This window comes from Xenopus laevis, chromosome 8L (genome assembly GCF_017654675.1).
Source record: "Xenopus laevis strain J_2021 chromosome 8L, Xenopus_laevis_v10.1, whole genome shotgun sequence".
NCBI lineage: Eukaryota > Metazoa > Chordata > Amphibia > Anura > Pipidae > Xenopus > Xenopus laevis.
The window spans coordinates 66592545-66616161 of NC_054385.1; the positions used below are offsets into that span (position 1 = coordinate 66592545).

Genomic DNA, 23617 nt, shown 5'->3' on the forward strand with positions numbered 1-23617 from the left:
TCACTGGACCTCTGCCATTTACTTCTACATGAACTTGTCAGGTTTTAGGTGGCGAATAGTTGAATTCGAACTGTTCTCAGGGTCCAGGCTTGATAAATCACAAAATTCTAATTCAGTTTGGATTATTACCAATTCGAATTTGTGAGTACCAAAAATACAATTCGAAAATTGGAATTCAAATTTACTATTTGACCCTTAATAAATCTGCCCCTAAAAGTGGAGTTAAATTACAGTTTAAATTTCCAGACTATATATACACAATATAATAAATGACACCACTTTTAACACATGAAAACTGTTACTTAAAACACAACAGAACAAAAATGGCCCTGGTTTCGTTTACTTGAACCTACTACTACTACTACTTTTTGTGTATTTAACAAAAAAAAAAGTCTGCGTATAAATTTTTACTTTAACAGCATGTCTGTTAAACAACTAGTTACAAAATAATTGTTCTAACTAGTACATAAAATGATCTCAAAATACACTAGTACACGACTATTAAAATTTTATGTACTTAAGTGCTAAAATACAGCTCCATTCATACACTGTTTTTAAAGAAAAGAACCTCTCGTATAACCAAGCAGAGAGAGAGAGAGAGAGAGAGAGAGAGAGGATGTTTAATTCCTGCAAGGGTTTTTTTTAGACATCCTCGGCTATATCTTCTACCCACCCCCTCTTCCTTCCTCCAGCAGCTTTAATACACTGACATTTGCAGTAGTCCCGTTATAATTGATATCGTGTTGGTTTATCAATAGAAAGGTCTTGTAATAAAGAGACTGGGAGAAGTTTGCAGTGTGCAGTACGTATACATTTTTAAAAAACAGTTAAAGGGATGGTTTACCTTTAAGTTAACTTTTAGTATTTTATATGATGGCCAGTTCTAAGCAACTTTTTTATTGGTATTCATTTTTTCTTCGAAAAAACAAAATAAATGCTCTGTAAAGCTACAAATCTATTGTCATTGCTATTTTTTTTATTACTCACCATATCAATGCATGGTTGCTAGGTTAATTTTGACCCTAGCAACCATATTGCTGAAATTGCAAACTGGTGAGCTGCTGAATAAAAATCTGATAACTTAAAAAACACAAATAATAAAAAATGAAAACCAACTGCAAATTGTCTCAGACTATCACTCTCTACGTCATACTAAAAGTTAATTTAAAAGGTGAACAGCCCCTTTAAATCATAATGTATGAAGTGTCTCGCCTATATATAAAGAGTTATTTGTTCTGCTCACTTGTAGCGTGGCTTTCAACTTTGTGTCACTATAAATTAAATAAGCCCGCTCTGGCTACCCCTTCACTATATATTCTGCTTATTCTAAATGTGTTCTGTTATTCTCTGTTTTAGTCATTCTCTAAATCGCAACTTCCCCTTTCAACTCTTGTTTTACATAGTTGCACTTAGTACTTACAGACTGCAACAATCACTGTACATAGGATACTCCTTTAAATGCAACTGTTAGGCCTATTGCACTTTGCACATGTTTATTCAAATCAATGCATGGTTGCTAGGGTAATTTGGACCCTAGCAACCAGATGGCTAAAATTGCAAACTGGAGAGCTGCTGAATACAAAACTAAATAACTCAAAAACCACAATAAAAAAATGAACAATGAATCAAAGGTGAACATCCCTTTTAAGCAGAGGGAAAGACATCTGCATACTTACGAGTACATTTTTATACTTAATTTTGAAAGTGGCAATATATTTAAGTGTATAACAAGGACTAGACATTTTTAACATAATTAATAAGGGGCTGTAGGGGAGTAGAAGTGTATTACATTTTATTAGTTGATAAGTCTTAGCAGCATTAGAGAAATGTCAGCTACTAATGTATTAATCATACCAGTCACTCGGTTACAGACTTCAGTAAAGGGCATTATTCCAAGTGTCTGGAGAATACTAAAAGGCAGGTGGCCATACACTGGCAGATTAAAGCTGCCGACATCAGTCCTTTTTAGACCGATTCGGCAGCTTATCTGCTCTTATGTGGCGCTCTCGACGGGTCCTCTCGATCGATATCAGGCCAAAAATTGGTCAAGTTTGAGTTTTTCTGCGATCCAGGACTGCATCGGCTAGTTGATGTGGTCCTGCAACCCGTCGGCGCGCATTGTAGGGCGCCGAACGTTCAGATTCCTCCAATATCGCCCAGCCATTAGTGGCCATATCGGGTTAAGATGCGCTTGTTTGGTGAGGTCGCTAATAATAGTAATGATCTAATAGTGTATGGTCATATCGCTACTTTTTATTACTCACCTTTCTATTCAGACTGTCTCTTATTCACCTTTCAGTCTCACATGCAAATCAAAGCATGGTTGCTAGGGTATATTGGACCTACCAACCAGATTGGTGAATTTACAAATTGGAGAGCTGCTAAATAACTCAAAAACCAAAAATAATAAACTGCAAATTGTCTCAAAATATCACTGCCTAGATCATATCAAGTTAATGTAATGGTGAACAATCCCTTTACAGTCTATTCAACGTTTTAATAAGGCATTATCCAGCAAATCCTGCTGGGCCCAGGTGCTTACTGCACAAAGCCAACACTAGGGGGCACATTTACTATTGGTCGAATATCGAGGGTTCGATTATCGAAGTTAAATCCTTCGACTTCGAATATCGAAGTCGAAGAATTTACCGCAATTCGTTCGATTGAATGATCGAAGGAAAAATCGAATGAATTTCCTTTGATCCCAAATTGCTATGAAAGCCTATGGGGACCTTCCCCATAGGCTTACATTGGTGCTCGGTAGGTTTTAGGTGGCGAAGTAGGTGGTCGAAGTTTTTTTAAAGAGACAGTACTTTGACTATCGAATGGTTGAACGATTTTTAGTTCGAATCGTTCGATTCAAAGTCGAAGGTCGAAGTAGCCAATTTGATGGTCGAAGTAGCCAAAAAAAAACTTCAAAGTTTTTTTAATTCTAATCCTCCACTCGAGCTTAGTAAATGTGCCCCCAAGTTTCTGCTCACCTCTTAAATGGTTATTGCTGCAGCCATGAGCCATTGGTGTGCCACCATCTGATTTCAGCTTATTCTCTATGGCTAGGCTAAATGGCCCCAATTTAGCTGCTTCTGGTTTGTAGCAAAATATTAACAAAATCGCCCTGTAGGTTAAAAAAGGGAGAAGTACACAGAGCAGCCCTACAGCTCGCTCCAAAAGCACTGCAGCCAGCCTACTCACTTTTGCTTTACCCTCGCATTTATTTAGCTATGCCCTGTGGCAGCAAAAAAAGAAAAGCCGCTTTCTTTCGGAAGTCTCTGCTCAGTTGCTCCTCACACAAAAATGCAGCTCGACAGTGTTTTCCGCCACCATTATTTACTTCTACTAAACGGTCCTGCTGAGACACACCTACACCTCAGAGCAGCGCCCTGTTGCCCATTGCCAATTTGCCCCCCTCCCGTTTCCTACAGTCTCTGTGCCACTCCCGCCCCCCTTGCTGCCGGCGCCTCATATTTCTCTTATTGCAGCATGCCTCTTCACCACGTTGCATTCCTGCATTAATAAGTTCTGCTGTGTGTTTTTCCCGCACAGAAAGCCTCCTATTTCATATCAAACCTGAGCAATTTGCCTGCAGACACACCCACACCCCTTCTACTTTCTCCAATCCGTGCTGTGTGTCTGCCTGTAGTAGTCTGCCTTGTCTCTTCCTGCCAGTGATAGAGAGCCGGCCCTCCTCTAGTCACTTCCCACCCCACCCTCACTCTCTGAAATACTAGTCGCTGAGAAACTGCACACAGTCTCATATCTCTGGATCCCTGGAGTTCTAATTCTTTTACATCTACTGAAGAAATCACTTTTTTTATTATTTAAGAAATGTCAGAACAACCTCAGGTGGAATTATTTGTGAAGGTGAGCTGTGCAAACTTCCCCTTTGTCTCTGCATGTTCAGCTTGTCGTGTGTGTAAGTAAATAAATGTAATATACATACTCCTGTAGTAGCTAGAGTGATATGTTCCACTGACTGGCTGCTAATACTGCCATTCGCTGGAAATACTTTTCTAATGGTTTAGTTAATTCAGATGTGGGAAACGCTGAAAGTTCCAGAATGTAAGATTTGTTGTAATGCCTGCTAATCAGATGGCCAACCTGTTGCTGTGGAACTCATCCCAGGATCCTATTCAGCAGCCATAGGAACTGAGTATATCATGTGCACTGGCTCTTCTGCTTTACATACAAATTGCTCTGAAAACCTGCAACAGGTTTAACCTTTTTTTCTGACTACTGGATAATGATTAGACAGAAAGCAGTAAAGCGTATATTGGTTGATAGGGGAAGGCTGCTGAGTTTGTGCAAAAATCAATGAGGGGCAGGAAAGGTAGGGTTGTCCTTAGTGGTGTTATGATCTGGGGCAGAATACACTGTGTGGTGCCCATCCTGGTGATAGTTTCTCAATAGATGGAGACAACAGGTTGGACAGACTTGAAATGAAGTGTGATTCACACAACATTTGTGCCTTCTTAAGACACTGTTCTACACCTGTAACCAACCAGAAAATATTCATGTCTAGGCCAAAGTTCATGTTATTTATTATAACTCTGCATAAAACTATTATTTTGCTGGGCCCCACTAAGTTTGGAGCCCTTGGCGGATGCCTTCTCTCTGCCCACCCCTCCTCCAAAGAGAGCTCAGCACAAAAGGTAAAGAACTGGAGGTCAGGTTGTTAAAATATAACTTATAATATTATGCAGCATCACTCCCGAGCCTGTTTATTCTTAGTAAACAAAGCCTGACGTTCTTTTACAATTGCACCTTTGCCAACCTCAGGAACCCATAATATCGGGTGGACATTTTTTTTTAAAGTTGTTCTATCATAGAAGCCAGTGTAGCCCAAAAAAACCTAGCCACGTTTACTTAAAAGCCCTGTGCTGAAGGCATGTTTTAAAGTGTTGCCCTGCAGAATGCATTTTGAATGTGTTTCTCTGGTTAAATGTTGGGCAGGTCACCCTATTCCAGAGATGCCAGCCTTAAGCTGTTGCTGAGCTACAAGTTCCAGCATCCTCGAACAGCTTTTGGTGGAACCTGTAGTTCAGCAATAGCTACAGGTTGCCTGTCTCAATCCTGAGCTATGGTGAATGTAATTTACTAATTTTATACACTGCTTTTTAGAAGACAAGAATTAGGAAAAGTGTTTTGACCTCCTAAATAGTGTTGTACCATGCTGATTTAGAACAGGAAGTGAAGAGTTGGCAGAAAATGCATCAATATTGTCTATGTAAAAGCCCTATTCTGAGACGTACATTAGAAATTCATTATTTCATATAACTGACAGCAGCTGCTTACAAATATAAAATTAATTTAATAGCAGCTGGGGCCTGGGGAAAGGTTAACACAATACTGTAAGCGATTAACACTTTGCTGCCCTGTACGTGCCTTAGGCAGACATTATAATCATCTAACCTACTGCATCCTAAGCTCAGAAATGTTTTAACAAACTTTATAATAAATAATGGTAACTAAATATACAGTGATTAAATGCCATGTGGTAAAAGACACATTAGGAAGGAATCCCTGCACTGTACAACTTACAAAATAGTAAAATAGCTTAATGAATGGAGCAATGATAAATAGTGACATAATGGGGTATTTATCAAAGGTCTAATTTTAGAACTTTGTGAGCATTTTTTTTTAGACCTTGAATGAACTCGCAGCTCGATTTCTAGTTTAAGAAAAAACTCGAATCAGTGTAGTCGGGGTGAAAAACTCGAATTGATTGAGTTTTTGAGCAATACCCACCAAAAAACTCGAACATCATGAAGGCTATTAACATCAGAAGGTTCAAAGTACCACTGCCATTTATTTCTACATGACCTCGACATTTATTTCTACATGACCTAGATGGTGTATTTAAGGATTCAAGCTATTTCCAGCTTCAGGGTATAATAAATCTAGAAAAATTAGAGTTTTTAAAAAAAAAAAAAAAACCTGAAAATTTGAGTTTTGATTGAAAAATACCCTTGAAAACTCAAATTTTTTGTGGGAAAAACAACTTGACCATTGATAAATAACCCCCCTAACTATTGCATCTTTTGTATCTGAGGCCTAGTAATGAACCGTATAACCAAATCAAAAGAAATACATTGGTGTTCACTGCATGTCTCCATAGGGATTATGTAGTTTCATTTTATAGATATATGTAATATTACCAATTGTAATTCTTTTTTTTTCTTTTTTTTCTTCATGTAAAATTCCAGGTGTCCTAGCACCCTCAAAATATCCATGTGAGATCAGATATTTTTTGTAACTATGATTTATCCTTTTTTTACACAATCTTGATTATTCATATTCCCATCATTTGCACTTCATGCTGGCCAATAGGGGCAGTGGTTACCAGAGCAGGTGTAAGCCTGTTGCTAGATTTAAAGAAAACATATTGTGTGAAAACAATAAAGTGCCAGTACATTATACTTTTTCCTAATTAGAAGTGCTAAAAAAAAGTAATGTTTCAGGCTTACTTATTGAGGATTTCTGCAAAAATTCTACTAGTACCATTCCCCTTCTTGTTGCCTCCTTTGCCAAGCTGTGTAGGGAAGCCTGCAGCCCTCAGCATACTGTAGGATGGGAACCAATCAGAAGCCAGACTGACCTTATAGGGAACTGAAGCCTGTCTTTTGCCTGTGCGGGGCTGTAATGGGCTGTCCCCCTTCTATTGTGCTTCAGGGACTGTTAGGACACGCCCATCTCTCTTTTGAACTTGAACAGGAACTGTAGCAGATCTATAGGTAGCTTTAATAAAGGGGCTGTTTGTAAATAAAGTATAGATTTTTAGCCCAAAGTAAGACAAGTATCATACAAGATTAGTCTTTTTCCATTTATTTCGTATGTCTCCTTTAATGGAATAAGGCTACACTGCCATACACTTGGGTTAAGGATTAAGGCACTCTTGACATGTGTGCTTAGTGGAACAGGGATAATCTACCCTGCATATGGTTAGTAAAACAATGGTTTTATATTACACATAATACACAAGAATCCTGAATATCCTATAAATTATATCCTTATAAACGGTGCTTAGTGATGTCATTGGTTATGGGAGCTTAGTGATGTCATTTCTGTCACATTACTCACTGAAACTTCAGTATTATAATAAATACAGTAACCCTGTTGCAAAATATGAGGATATTAGACGTCACCTTGAAGTTCCATGACCTGCCTTCAGCCTCGTGTATATATGGTTGTGGAACTTCTCGGTAACTTATAATATCCTTATATTTTACAAGGAGTACTTTATTCACTATGTATTGTTGGGTATAGTGCTTCACATTTGACTAGTTGAGCAGGGGAACTGCTAACCACACACTTAGTTAGGGGAGCAGGAGCATCCAAACACTTGTGTTGAGTAAATTGAGCGTAAATTGCAACTGTATGTACTTGGTTATGGAGCAGCAGTCTGCCTCTACACACTCGATTAATGCACTGGATTTGTGCTGTGTTATGGTGCCACACTGAAAATAGTGTCACAGTAAATCAGCGATGGTAATGGACTGACACATTAATGGGGGAGTTGCCATACTGGTTAGGAGTTTGTGTGGGGGGTACTGTCATTTGCTTTAGGCTGTTAAAGGTCATCTTATGAAAGATGTTGAATTAAGGGGCAAAAACAGGGAAATACTGCCTTGGAATTGCTAAGGAAGCAGGGCCATACTGATTTTTGTGGGTTCAGCTTGCATTGTATTATGGTTGGCAAGGGGACCATCGCCATACTTAGAAAATTAGAGTTTTCTCTGTGTGGTAGCAGATATATCAGAAGAATTATCAGCAGAGGTATCAATTAGCTTGGCTGGTTTTTATTGTCTGTTTGCAATAGCATTCCTCCTTTCTGGCACTTCTAGTAAAAGGTTATCTGATAGGTAGGCCTCCACCCACCTCTCTAGTGTAGAAAATGAAAGTTTATTTCAGTGCGATAGCAGAGATATCAGAATAGGGATCAGCAGAGGTATCCTATAGCGTGGCAGGATTTTATTGTCTGTTTGCAATGGCATTCCTCCTGTCTGACACTTACAGTAAAAGGTTTCCTGATTAATAGGCCTCCGCCCATGTCTAAGCAATCAATGTTTGAAGCTGGATAAAGTTCTAAGACATATATATGGTGTATGTTTTGTAACAGGAGCAACAAGATTAGCAATTGCAGCAGGGTGGGGAGGTGTAGGAGGAAAGGGGATAATAGATGAAGTCAGAGATGTTGTTCTGGCAAGGAAAGAGGAGAGAGATACAAAAAAAGAGAAGAGGTGGAGTAGTATTGTTGGACTGGATATAGGAGGGGAGAGTAGGGTGAGGGGATGAGATCATTTCAGTTTTACTGTATAGGCCGTATGCAGGGATGGAGTTGCTGATATTTCCGTTGCACGCAGCTGCTTCAGTTCTACAGGAAATGGGGTTTATCCTGACAATATAGCAGCCATACCACTCAAGAACCCTCTTTCAGCCATCTGTTTCTCCCAGATTCAACTCTGCTTCTGGGTGTACATGATTCATTTCCACGTGACAGATTTTTTTTTCTTATTTTACATATTGCCAAGATTTTGAGGAAGAATGGATGCCTTCCAAGTTCAGTTGCTTGTCTTGCTATGTAGAGATTGATTAACCCTGTGTGCATACTCAGCAATGTTAGTAACTGTTGATGGTCTTCCTTCTAATTTTACCATTTGTCCATGAAGGGTTTCCCAGGAATATCTCTTGCGTGGTGTTAGTGACTGAAAAACTAGGAAGACCATAAGACATACTATTTTGCAGTAATTTTCAGGATACAATGTTCAGGATGTTTGTGTACGATACATGTTATACACTGACCAACATCATCGCACACTGAGTAGTGACAGGTGGTGAAATGTGTACGTAAACATTTTGGCTCAGAATTCTGCCTGTGCCAAGGCAATTGTCATTGAGCAGTAAACAAACAGCATTTTTCAGATAGAGGCTGGAAAGAGGCGAGATAGGCTGAAAAGTTGAACATAATGGACCCTTCTATAGCTTGCAAAAAGTTAGTATAAACACAAACTACACTTAGTAAATAGCATTGTTACAGGTATATTGTTCATTGTATGTAGTTAACAATTCCATCTTTCCCCCAGCATTAAAGGGGTGGTTCACCTTTAAGTTAACTTTTAGTATGCTGTAGAGAGTGATATTCTGAGACAATTTGCAATTGGGTTTAATTTTTTTATTATTTGTGGTTTTTGAGTTATTTAGCTTTCTATTCAGCAGCTCTCTAGTTTGCAATTTCTGCAATCTGGTTGCTAGGGTCCAAATTACCCTAGCCACCATGCATTGATTTAATTAAGATACTGGAATATGAATAGAACGATGAGTAATAAAAAGTAGCAATAACAATGCACATTTGTAGCCTTACAGAGTATTCTTTTTAGATGGGGGTTGGGGTCAGTGGCCACCATTTGAAAGAGCCAGAAGAAGAAGGCAAATAATTGAAAAACTATACAAAATAAATTAAATAATTAGCCATTCTATAACATACTAAAAGTTAACTCAAGGGTGAACCACCCCTTTAAGAATATAGACATTTTCCTGTGAATATATAACCAAGTTAGAAAATAACTTTTACCAGAACTTCACTGTGTACACGAAATGCCTGTGTTTAACTTTTTACCTGCCAATGACAATATAGCATATTGACAATATATGTCTCCACGCAACATATATATTGTATGTCTCTGGGTTAAATGTTAATCCATGGCAACGCACAATCCCAGAGCAGCAAACTGATGCTAGAGAATGTGAGTGTCTGCCTGACGTGACAGGTGAAAGGTTAAACACAATAAAATAGATATTTTTATGATGCATTCATTCTTTGTAAGTAATATCATATGCAGATAATAGGCACCATGCCTTGTATCTAATCTGTGTGCGGAAGGCTCACATCTCTGGTTGAGCATTTTGCAAATGCTCTCTAACAAGACAGGTATTAGTAATATAAGGGATTATTTTTTTGGTCTAATCAAAGAAAATCTAATTCTAAGCATTTTTACAATATAAAATTATTTACATCATTCAGTGATTTTTTAATGCATTTGTACATGTAATTGGCAGTTAAACAATCTGTACCTTTCTATTTTCACTGCTGACTTCATGTACAATTGAACTATTTTAGCAGTCAGGGGCGTAACTACAGAGAAAGTAGACCCTGCGGCTGCAAGTGGGCCCAGGAGGTAAAGGGGGCCCCACAAGGCCCTATATAATGAGCATTTTCAACATATATTGGTAAAACAGGACAATGGATATGTTGGGGTCCTAAAAGCATACCTCCCAACTGTCCCGTTTTGAGTGGGACAGTCTCGCTTTTGACAGCTCAATTCGCAGTCCCAGATTTGTATTGATATGTAAAGAGTTTCTCTTTCATCTCCTGCACTGAACAGCCAGAAAAAGATTCAAAGTTTCTCACTTAATTGGCTCTTGGCAGAGAGCCCATAATAGATACTTAAGATACTTTTGTAACAGTTTTAGATAAGATAAGAACTATGACTTACAGCTTAAAGGGGTTGTTCACCTTCATACAAATAGTTTCCAACCATATTCTATGTGTCACCGTTTCTCTAATATTGAAGTGTAAAGTGTCATTTTTCACCTTCTAAAGCAGCTCTGGGAGGGGGAGTTGCCGACCCTTTAAACTGTTCTAAATTGATACATTTCTTATCTTTGTCCCTGCTGAGCAGAATCTCTGGGTTTCATTACAGGCAGCTGTTAGAATTGATACGATAGTTACTAATACTCCAGAGGCACTGCTGAGAAATGTATCAACTAAATGTTGCAAAATTGTAACAGTTCAGAATCTGCTCCTGAATTACTGAGCTGCCAGACTAAAACACCAGAGACAGGAACATTCAACTTTAAACTTAGATTTTGGAAAAACAGTAAAAAATAAACAGTGGAAAGTAATTGAAAAAAGTCTTTATTTCTGGGGAACAATTTGAAAACAACTGAACTGAAAGTGTTCCAAGTGTTTGGAAGGTGAACAACCCATTTAAAGGAGAACTAAACCTTAAAAATTAAAATGTCTAAAAATGCCATATTTGAAGTACTAAACTTATTGCACCGGCCTAAAGTTTCAGCTTCTCAATATCAGCAATGATCCAGGACTTCAAACTTGTCACAGGGGGTCACCATCAAGGAAAGTGTCTGTGGCTCTCACATGCTCAGTGGGCTCTGAACAGCTGTTGAGAAACTAAGCTTAGAGGTTGTCATAAATTATCATGCAGGAAATGAGGCTGTAATATAAGCTAATGCTACAGGGCTGATTATTAAGTCCTGATGCTAATTGCACTGGTTTCTGTGCTGCCATGTAGTAATTATCTGTATTAGGTACTAATCAGCCTTATATTGTGACATTTCTATTCTATGTGTACTGTATAATGTGAGTGGGTCCCTAAACTCAGTAAGTGACAGCAACACAGAGCATGTGCAGTGAATCAGCAGAAAATGGATGGGGAGCTACTGGTGAATCTTTGGAGACGCAGATCTTTGCTGCTAAAGGGCTGTGGTTGCCTTTGTACAGAAGCACAAAACATAATGTACAACATTTCGATCTACTTCTTTAGTTAGGCTTTAGTTCTCCTTTAAGGGCAGAGACATGCTCAAATTCGGGGAGATTAGTCTCCCAGCAACAAATCTCCTTCTTCGCATCGACTAATTCCCAGAGCTGCCTCCCGCTGGTTAGAAAATGTAAATCGCCGGCGGGATGGCAATCGGAGCGCTTCATTTTCTGAAGTTGCCTCACGAGGAAACTTTGGGCGACTTCGGAAAACGTAGTACTCCGAGTGCCATCCTGCTGGCGATTTCGATTCTAGCCGACGAGAGGCAGTTTGGGGAGTTTAGTCACCCCGAAGAAGAGGCAATTTATCGCTGGGCGACTAAATCTCCCTGAATTTGAGCGCGTCTCTGAGCTAAATGGCAATTCACCTTCATTAGCAAAACTGTAATAACACATAAAAACCAAAGAAATGTGTTCAAACTGTCATAACTTGCCAAATTTTGTAAAATGGACATGGTAATTATATGAGTATGTGAAGCATACAGGGCATGGTGGGAAATGGGGTCTTGGCTGGAGGAGAGTTGATTATTGCAACATTGTTTCAACCATGTAGTTAGGAGGCCCAACATATTCTGCTTTACTAATAACTTCATAATCTTATAAAATATTATCAATGTATATTGGGAGTTTGTTTAGAATTACAAGTTCTTCCATTACATAAAATGTTTTCATTATTTGCGTGGCGGTCCCTTTAACCATTAATGTCCCACAAAGCTGTTAGGCAGGGCAAGCCAGCTTCCACAGCTGGGAGCGGTGTAGATTTGAAAATAGCCTGGGGCATTACCACGTGTACCCAACTGTTAGAAGAGCTTGCGGCATAACATTTGGATTGTTAGGTTGTGACCGAGAGCGGCAATATGTTTATTCTATTGATCTAGTCGGTACATTTGTTTATTTTATATTGGAAAGTTCTCGTTTATTGCCTGATATTCTGAGACACCCCGGTTGAACAAATTAATTTTCCTACCCAGTAAGGTGTGAGATGTTGGTGGCCACCAGGTTGACAATAGCTGGCTATACATGGGCAGAATTAGTCGGCACTCTGCGTACAATGGATCCTCTGCCTTGGATGTATTTGTCGCCGGAACTACAACTTATAAACCAGTTTTTGCTATATCTGTAAGATTATGAGTTAAGGGATGGCCTGACAAGGTCAGACACACTTTGTTATAGTGTGAACAATTTTTTACACAGTTTTACAGTTTTTTTAATACAAAACTGTGTACAATTTTATAAATCAGGTAAAAATAAACAGTTTATATATACAAGCTGCTGTGTAGCAATGGAGGAAATTGAAAAAAAGGCTATATGGCACAGGTTAAATAATGGATAACAGATATCATTTGAATCTGATCATTTAATGTTTTACAATGGTAAGTGAAAGGCATGCAAGTTGCACAATGACAAAATGGCAATGTATGTGTGGGGTTCATATATGTGTGTATACCTTGTTAGGCACAGCTATTGAAACTTTTACTGTGAAGAATGAAGGAGTTGAATCAATGTTGCACAGGTGGAATGTGGACATTTTATGACAGACCATATGGGGTAAATTTTATATCAGGAAAAAGAAATGAAAGTGCCATAAATGTGGGCATATTACGTGGTTATGAATTGTATTGTTGGCACTGAAAAAGTTGTTTTGCAGAATGTCTTACTTTCAGGAATTATTTTGTCATACAATGTAAAACTTCCATGAGAAAATCTGAAAACCAGCACTGAATTGTGAAAGGTGAGGTGGTAACGGTGAGGGTTTCTCAAGAAGCCCAAAGTTTTCTTGCAAGGCAACTTCTGACTAACTTCAGAAAGCCGAAGCAACTCATATGTTACCCCACTGGCAGCATTATTGCTGGTGGAAAAAGGGAAAAAAAGCACACGATAGAGCCGATTTATGTGTGTTTAAAGTAAAAACAAGAAGTTCCAGAACATAGGCTTGAGGCAGAGTCCTACAACGGGTTGGGTACCCACAGAGTGATTCCCTGGCTGTGCATGTGGCAACGTTTCGGGCTTTATCCCTCTCGCCCTCCCATGTGGTTCCAGCAGCTTTCCTGCCTTTTCATGCAGTTTCAGTTCAGGGTGATGTCAATTACAGTCAAAAGTGATGCCGTGCAGCCCGGTCAGAGTAAGTTGGGCTGTTGGGGGTCGGGTAGCAGATTAATGGGGAAATTTGCAGGTATGGATCGGCTACGGGTCTAACAAAAAGGACCCACACAGGTTTCTAGCTTGAGGCTCACCAACAGAAAAGTGAGCACTGTTGACTATCAACAGTAATGGTAAAGGAATGCTCAGAGAAGGGGCACACCAGGTAAATAATGTCATTTTAATTTAAATCTAGGCTGTTAGTTTGTGTGATTTGGGCACATTATGGCATTGCAGACTATTATTGGTCTGTGGGTTACGTTCCACTGTAGATGAGGTTACCTTGTCAGAGCCCCATGGCTTCACCCATAATTATGATTGAACACACGTTTTCTTTAGCAAGGTGTTAACGTCATTACACTTAAGGTAGTAAATCATGATGGATTTTATGACATGAAAGCACCACTACATATATCACTGGCAAACACTTGGAGAGACAGTTTTGTGTTTTAATTTGTAATTTTAGTGAGGCAAATGCCCAGTATAACTCTGTGTGCTGTTGTCATCGGTTAAATGATGTAGGCTGTTTAAGCACTGAGGAAAAATGCCAAAGTCCTATTTATGATACTCTGTAACTAAAGCAAAACCTTGACAACACAGATTGCCAGTTGTTACTCATCAGCCTTTCCCAGTAATTGTCATGCAGCTACCTCTACAGGTCTTCACTGGGTCAGTGACTAACCCAGACCAGTCTAATCATTAGCTTGTCTGTAGTCAACCTATTAACTTCTATTGCATTAATGGAGAACCCTTATAACTGTATTTCCTCAGCACAGTAAATGGGATGTTATGCCAATGAATTATGGCTTATGAACACAATAAATGTTACATATGTTTACATACATTTCATACATTACATATTTCTTTATAAGTAAATATAGGTACAGGCACTACTGCCATCTCTGAGAATTTTTTCAGTTGAAAGTCAATGCATGGTAAATTCTAGTCCTGGTTTATTCCCTTTTTAAAAGAATTTTACTAATTAGGGGCAGAGTTTCGTTATGGATGATGGGAGCTCAACTTTCGTTTTTCCAGATTAATATACTCACAGGTAACATGCCTTACATGTGCAGAAGCGTGAGACTCTTAAAGAGATGGTTCACCATGTAGTAGGTTATTGAATGGCAAATTCTAAGCACCTTTTCAATTTGCTGTCATTTTTTCTTTTTTATAGTTTTTTAAATTATCTTTTTAAATACGGGTCACTGACCCCATCCAAAGGACAACTGCTCTGTAAGGCTGCAAATGTATTATTGCTACTTTTCATTATTCATCTTTCTATTCAGGCCCTCTCCTATTCATATTCAAGTCTCCTTGTGGAACCATTGCATGGTTGCTAGGGTAATTTGGACCCTAGCAACCAAATCACTGAAGCTGCAAACTGGAGAGCTGCCGAATAAAAAGCTAAATAACTCAAAACCTGTAAATAATAAAACATGAAAACCAATTGCAGATTGTTTCGGAATATCACTCTACACCATACTAAAATTTAGTGGACAACCCCTATAAAGTGAATATATCCATTATTGATGACAAGGTTCTGGCTTGGTTCTAGGTGACATAGTTCAGAGTTACTGGATTGTTGGTCTGAAGTGTCACAGTTTATTTGAGTGAGCACTACTTCTGGCATGACTATGCTAATTCTTAAAACAAGAAAGTTTTCTAGAAAATAGGACATATTGCATTCAGTAATTGCTCACATCCAATGACAAAGGTCTATGTTATATTTATGTGGATTGCAAGGTCAATGATTCCTGGTATATATTCTTCTGCATCGTTCGGCCTTGCTCAAAGGGAGAAATTAGCAAACACTTTACTGTGACTTCCCCCCCCCCCAAGCAGTCACCAGTTCAGACACCCCAAAGGATGATGATTTTGATAAGAACAACCTTTCATGTACCCTTTTTCAGTACACTACTTTACTAAGGTGAACCCCTGCATACCTTTAAATAACTTCCTACATGTACTTTTCTTTGCAGTTATAATAGGGAAAGTAATTTTAGTGAAATCCCAAATCTGTGGATCGTTGACTGCTTTGGTTACCCAAATGGTTGGCTGCATAGGGCTGAGCATGTCATTTATAGCTCAGACCAGTGATCAGATCACCTGGAACCTGTCTAGGCTGTCCTGTCCTGATGCGTGAGGGAAACAATCATTTTGAATCTAAACATGGTCCAATAAGATAGCTACGTGCAGAGTGACCAAGTAGTCGGTCAATATTAGTTCATGTAAGGACAGAATAAATGTTGCTAGTTTACCCTATTCTCTACAGATTGTAGTCTTGTTTCAGTGGGACCCTTATTACCTTGAGGTTTCAGTAGAGGGCATACTGTATTGATACATAAGAAAGGATCATTTGAGCATTTCAACCAGCCAAGACACCAGACTATGCAGAAAGAATTGTATCTGTATGTTGATCACTCATAGACAGTTTAGATAATTTTACTCCCACAACTGTTATCAGCACATAACCTTTATAATTGAACAATAAGCCTCTACACTTTACCTGTCCTCAAGCCCACTGTTTTCCAGTCACTCCATCTCCATTAGCAGAACATTTTTCAAAAGTGATATGTTTTTTCCTGTTGGGAGGAACCCTTTTACCCATTTACGGATTTACCTAATGATCTCATCTCTGTGTAGTGTTTGGGTGCGGTGCTGTATACTTTCTTGCTCTGCCCATAGATTATTCTCATTAAAAACTCAATGAGACGTATCATATTTTTTTTTATCCTTTAGTCATAACATACAAGTGTCTTTCCACCCAGACTCCTAACCTGGTAGAAGCGCAGGCAGGTTCAGTTGCTGTGGCCAGTATTTATTTTCTGTGTGCTAGCTGACTCTTCTGTATTCTGCTGGAGCAGCAGCCTCTTGCACTGTTGTGTGCTGAATGGTTGTGATTTGTATGCTTCATTCTTTCACTTTGCCTCAATTCTTACCGGCTTTCTATCATCACTGCACATAGTTCCCATGTCGTTTGCTAATGGTCACATGCTCCTATTTCAAAAATGCCTTACCTTTCACTTTTCTCTTCATACATGCTGCGTTCTGACCATTCCAGAAGTCAGTATACAGAGTGTATTACATTTTATCTTTTAGAAGGGTTTTGCAGGAGCGGCCACATGAAATTGAATTTCTAGGCCTCGTCTGTTCTAATTCTAGGGTGCCTGTATAAGGGGACTGCTTGGAAAGAGACTGTGTATTGGCAGTTAAAGGATTCCCTATTTGTCACTTTCACATCAAAGAATAACAAGGCTATATTTCAGTGTATGTTTAACTCATTGGGTGCTGACAACGGTGGCCACAGTAAGCACTATGCATTGCTTGGCAATTCAGTTTACTCTTTGGGGCTAAATGTGAACCAGAAAGAGAATGTTAAGTGCTATCTCACGGATTCAACTTTGCAAGTTTACAGCTCATATATATTTGAACATATACCACAAATAGTATGTGAATAGACATTTTTTTACATATCTAGAATGTGCTGGTCCTACCTGAATAACGTTTTAATTTGTAATATCCCACTAATCACATTCCTCCTTTTCTTCCAACCAGGCTGCAAATGATGGACAGAGCATCGGAAACTGCCCCTTTTCTCAGCGCCTCTTCATGGTCCTCTGGCTGAAAGGAGTCACATTTAATGTCACCACAGTTGATATGAAAAAGTGAGGAGATAGTTCTAGTACAACACTGTCATTATTTGCATTTAAATTTGTGCTGTGAATATTTTGTCTCCAAGTCTTTCACTGAATGTATTCTAAACTTAAAAAAAAAATACCCATTACAGTGAATTAATCATTATTCTTGTAAGGCCAATAATTGGGAGAAGCGACCTGTGCACAACATTATTGTTGTTGTTGTTGTTGTTGTAACGGATATGGCAAACGGGTGTTTTTATATTCTCAGAGACAACCATAGTGATGAAAGCACGCTGGAAGTACCAGTATTTGTATACTCTTAATACCAAGTTTCTGAACTTCACATGATACATTGGTATAATGCCATTAAAGGTATTTATTATTTGGGAACAAATACAAAGGGCAGTTGCCCATATTAACCATCAACTCTTTACATTATTTTTCAAAAATTGGCCAAAAGAAGATGCTGGTTGGTTGCCACGTCTAACTAGCACCGATAGTATGTAGTGTATGTGTTAGGATTAGGAATGTAAATCAGCAGGGCAGGTGCATACAGCTGTTAGATCTATGAATCCAAGTGCTGAAAATAAAAATGTGGCATCATTTTAATACTTTATAAAATCTGCTTACTACATTACACGAGACAGGTTCAAAGTATATCCCCTGCTGCCTCCATATAGAGGAACTTGAGAATCTAACTGAAAGTGAGTAGGGAATTAGCTCTTTCTTAATACTGAAGAAAGAATATTTCCCTGTTCTGCCCTAAACATACCACACCCTCCTTTCCCTCCATATCCTGCACACACACACCTATCCTGTCTGTTCATTGCACAACTCTAATCTTCATGGCAACTGATAGCAGCATAACCAAAATGACAGGCCGCTGTGTGAACTTTAGTCTGCACAAATGCTCTGATTCATTGCCAGTGCAACAATCTGTACAGATCACCCCAAATTTTGCAGTTGTTATGGTAACAGCCTTCATAAAAGTCAGCAATATCCAGATAATCAAATATGCATATAAAAATAAAGCAGTGCAGTTTAACTGACCATACACAATGAACTTTCTGCGTAGCCTGATTATATTGGCCATGGGGGCAACACATGGCGAATGGCCAAATAGATAATACAGATATGTCAACTCACCCTTATTTTTATAGTCACTTTGATTTATCCCTCCTCAGACCAGTCACACGCTGTCAGTAGTTTGCACCTGATAATAGAACAAAAAGGGTATGCAAAGCATTAGCAAGCTCTATTGACACAGGTGCAACTGTGGAGCTGCCACCATCTTCAAGCTGCCAGGAATTCCAGGGTTCCCACTGCAGGTAGTTTCACTACTAGGGATGCACCAAAGCCACAATTCAGCTTTCAGGAGGATTTGGGCAAATCCAAGTGATTTGCCAAACTGAATCTCAGATCAAAAAACTAAAAATATCCCATAGCTCATTAACACCGTAAAATGCTTGTATTTAATAAAAAAGTCATGTTCAAAGAATAAACATACAGACCCCATGGTATTCCGCCTTACGCATTTCATACCCTCTGGTACTTATGGGGGCTGTATCCCAGCAATCATGGCCCTTTTTATGACTGGCCACTTACATCCTAGTATATAAATGTAACTTTTAACTATACTTTAAACAATAATTTGTGTATGCAAATGTATACAGCCAAAACTGCCATGATTCAAGATTTGGCCAAATCTCCAAAAGGAGCATTTGGTGCATCCCAAGTCAATATGTTGGAAAAGACAGCATGCCGTTTATTTTGTTTTTAGAGCAAACTGCATCTGCATCAAAATGCAAGAACATTGGTTTATGCTTTGATGTAGTGGCTCCAGTATAACTATATTGATCTACAGTAAATTGCTGCGGCTGACTTCTATAAATCTGTTTCTCTTTAGGCTTTGCTCAGATTTGTACTAATTGCATTATATATGTTCCATTTCCTTCCATTCTCCACTTTTAGAAAACCAGATATATTGAAGGATTTGGCACCTGGGGCACAGCCCCCATTCTTGCTGTTTGCTGGTGAAGTCAGAACAGATACCAATAAGATAGAAGAATTTCTTGAGGAGACTTTGTGCCCACCCAAGTATGTATAGGAATAAACTACTGAGATAATTATGCCTTGTGAAGTATACATATGTGTGGGTTCTTTTACTATTTATGTATGTGTTTATTCATTGTTAATGTATATAATCTCACCAGATACCCAAAACTGGCATGTCGAAACCCAGAATCAAACAACGCTGGAGTCAACGTTTTTGCTAAATTTTCTGCCTACATCAAGAATCCCAATCCAGCACTTAACCAAAGTGAGTAGTAGAAATGTTTGCATTCACTCATAGATTCCCTCATTTCTTTTCCTCTTTTTGGTCTTTTTCAACTCTGTAAAAGTCTGGAAAGGACTAGGCTAAAGGTGGTTTATCTACCATACAAGCCCAGAAGTAGACTGATCCTATGATAGGTTTTAATTGTCCCTGTAGGTGGATATTTTTCAAAACTTGATTACCCTACTCTGGTGTCAGTGACACTGCATCTTGTAAGAGCAATCGGCATGATCATTCCTCATTTACCACAACCCATCAGAGGGATTACAAATAATTAAGGAATTATTACAACCAATGAAGTGTCGTAAACCTTATCCTGCATTCACAGTTTTTTGTTCTCATAACTGTAGTCAGTGTCGGACTGGGATGCCAGAGGCCCACCAGAAAACCTTAGGCTGAGGGCCCAGTTTCCAAACTATTATACCTCCTCTTCTCAATAAACCTCTTTATTCTCCTAGTCTCTTTTCTCTACATACTATAGTCTATTCTTCCATTATTAAGACTCTTTGTTCTCATAAAGAAATAAGCAATGACCATAAAATAGGCCAAATGGTCAGAAGCAAAAGGCCCACTGACACCTGGGCCCACCGGGAGTTTTCCTGGTATCCCGGTGGACCAGTCCGATACTTGACTGTAGTGGTTCTTTGTGGAGTGGGTTGAAGACACCTTAAGCATATGGAGAGTCTATTTCAGTGCTGAGAATCTTTGCTGTTTTGGTGCAATAGTGATACTGTGATTGTTTTTCTTTCAGTCTTCTCTTTTTCTTTTTTTTGTCTTGACATTCTACTTTGTTTTATTCCAGTCCTATTTTGTCTATTTAGCTCCTCCCTAATTTCCTACCCTGTTATTTCCTTCTCACCAGTGTTTTCTCTTGCCTTAATTGTAATTCTGAAGCTTCACCTAATATTTAACATTCATTTAAAAACCAGCAAATGGTGGAAACGGTGGTTTCTTAATCAGCCAACAAAAATACTTCGCTGGTAGTAGTATAAACCATGGTTTATGGTTTATACTACTACCGGCGAAGTATTTTTGTTGGCTGATTAAGACACCACCATTTCCACCATTTGCTGGTTTTTACATGAATGTTTTTTAAGGACATTGTTCCTGCACTGCGGCCTTATGGGCTACTAGCAGTGGGTTTGTCTTTTGTGGGCGCTCCTCTTTTTAGCCTAATTTTATTAAAAGTTACATTTTATATAAGGCATTTTTGCCAATTATACTATATAGGCTCCACACTGAACTAGTTTGATTTGAAGTGAGTGTTTATGGACTAACAGTGTTTTGATTTCACTTCTTCTTTTTCTTCTCTTGTGATTAGTAGTTTAATCTACACAAACTTGCAGTGTGATTGCCTTAGTAACACTGTGTTCACAGATCCTCATTTCATTTCCTGTGATTTCACCTAATATTTGGCATTTGCTGCACAAAGTACACAGTGTCATACCCGATATGCATATTTACTTTACAAGTATAATTTTTAATCTTGGAGCATCTTTTTTTGGTTTGGCTAAAGGGTAAGTCAATTTACCTAACCATCCGTCACATAAAGTCCCTGGAGCCAGCATTTTAAGGCTCCAGATTAGAGGGTTTGCTGGTGAAATGTGGTCCCTGTCATCCTGTAGTAGTAATCTACTGTTTGTGTTCTTACTGTCTTCCTTCCTACACTGTGTTCCCTGAAAAACTCTTATTGTATTGACTGTTCTGATTTTACGATTTATCACCATCATTTTGTCTGATGTAATACCCAACCTTGTTTTTTTTTTGTCTTCCTTATCCTTATATTCTCACATTGTTTTCCACCTTTATCCTAGATCTGGTAAATGGACTTTTGAAAGCATTGAATGTACTTGATAGATACCTAAATACTCCCCTACCAGATGAAATTGATGAGAACTGTGCAGAAGATGAGACTGTCTCTAACCGCAAGTTCCTAGATGGTAATGAGCTGACACTGGCTGACTGCAACCTTCTCCCTAAGCTCAACATAGTGCAGGTAAGGAATGGAAATGAACACTCAAAAGGCAGAAAGAAGGCCAAAAGGCAGCGTCACGGGGAAATAATAAACATTAATCGCCCTTGCTTTACTGCAGAAAAGAGGGATGCAGTCAATACAGGTTGAATGACAAGCAGGACCATGAAGGCAGGAGAATGAAAAGCGGGAATTTGAGTGATAGCAGAGTTAGAACTAGAATGCTTTCTTGGGGATTGCAAGGGGGCGGCATTGTGGGAGAGGTAGTTCAGGAATTACAAAAAGCATAAGTGTCAGGTGATTGGAAAGCAAGAGGGGGCAGGTAAGTTGGGGAGCAAGATATTTGGACATGGTATTTGGGTGAACATAAAGCAGGATGAATGAGAAATAAAAGAGAAGAGTGAGTCCAGAAAAGTTGCATACTTTAGTAAGCAGTAGAAATACTTGGAGGAAAGAGTAGTGTGAGTAGAAGAGACAGGTAAAGAGAAATGTGAAGGCTTTTGAAAAATATTTCTGAAAGATGTACAAGGAATAGACTGTGCTGGAGTGTAAATTGAATAGCATCTGAAAGGAGGTTAGAGCAGGTGAGTGCTGTTCCTAAGTTCAAGTGATAGTGCACGATTGTGGAAGAAGGGGGGCTAAAAGACTGTACTGCACTGGGGAAATTCACTTTTACTGAAGGCTTTATGTAAAGATTGATGTGTATGGAAGTAATTGCTACTTTACATGTGCCAGTTGAGGAAAGGGGAAAAAATCTTTGGTGCAGCAGTTCTAGATGAAAAGGGCAAAACAAGTTACACAGCAGATTGGTTTGGTACTTACACAGGAAGATAACTAGGAGTCAATTGCCCTTCATTGCTCACCACAAGACTATAGATTGAAAACCCAGTCTCATATAAAACAGCACATAGAAATAATTTATTTGTAGGCTCTGGATGAACAAATACAAACTTTAAATGTCAATAAAATATTTTCACTTTTTTAATGTTACTGGTCTTTTCCTGGAATAGACATACAGTTTGGGCAGAAAACATTGTAACATCCTGGCACAAAATTATACAATATGTCACTTTTTCTTTCTGAGCCAGTATTTTCCAAAAAAAAGGATGTAGGATGGATTTCATCTAAACGTATAAATACATTGTTGCTCTTTTGTTTCACTCTTTTCTCAGGTGGTATGTGAACATTTTCGGGGTTTCAAGATTCCAGCAGAATTTACTGGAATCCATCGCTATCTCCAGAATGCTTATAAACGAGAAGAATTTGCCAGCACTTGCCCCGATGCTGCTGAAATTTCACGTGCATATGCTGAGGTGGCTAAACCACTAAAATAACTTGCACGACAGAGATAATAGAGATCTTGTATTTAATACTATTGTAAAAAAAACCTTGCTTCAGGCAGACCACCATACTAGGACAACTTGCTGCCAGCCCTCTTACTTTCTACTCTATGTGGGGCATGCTATTAAATTGCCAAGGGTCTGTGACAGACAGCAGTCATTTTGATGGCAACATCTAACTCAGAGTTTTTGTTTTTTTTACTTGCTGAGGTTGTTGTCATTTAATCTACTGACACATCATTCACCTGCAATTAGAAAATCAATGCTAACTATATTTAAATTATAGATCACATTTGTATTCCCCTGAATTGATTAGCAGAATATCACCTACACACATTTCTCTTGCTTAACTTAGACTGCAGATTTTTTTTTGCATTCAGTAGTGTGGGGCAAGGATTAAAATACCACATTTTTTTTTCACTGTGTACTCAGAATAAATTCTATATATTTAATATGCTGAGTATTACATGCTAAATATTCATGTTTATATTAAAAGGAAATTTTCTCCAAAATATGTGTCCTGTTCACAATTACTTCATGTAGGCTGCCTAACAAAGTCAATGCTGGTTTGTATGATAAGCCTGAGGATTAACTATACTACATACGGTAGATAGACACATTCACAATCCATAGGGACTGGAA

General features: G+C 38.6%; 1 protein-coding gene across 1 annotated transcript; it reads left to right on the forward strand.

Moving 5' to 3' along the window:
- The first annotated feature begins 3739 nt into the window (after positions 1-3739).
- clic1.L (chloride intracellular channel 1 L homeolog) lies at positions 3740-23487 on the forward strand. Its single transcript, NM_001092269.1, is given in 6 exon segments — positions 3740-3861; positions 17246-17355; positions 19300-19425; positions 19542-19648; positions 21478-21659; positions 22808-23487. Coding segments are annotated over 6 exon segments (723 nt in total). The 5' UTR covers positions 3740-3825; the 3' UTR covers positions 22970-23487.
- Positions 23488-23617: the final 130 nt, after the last annotated feature.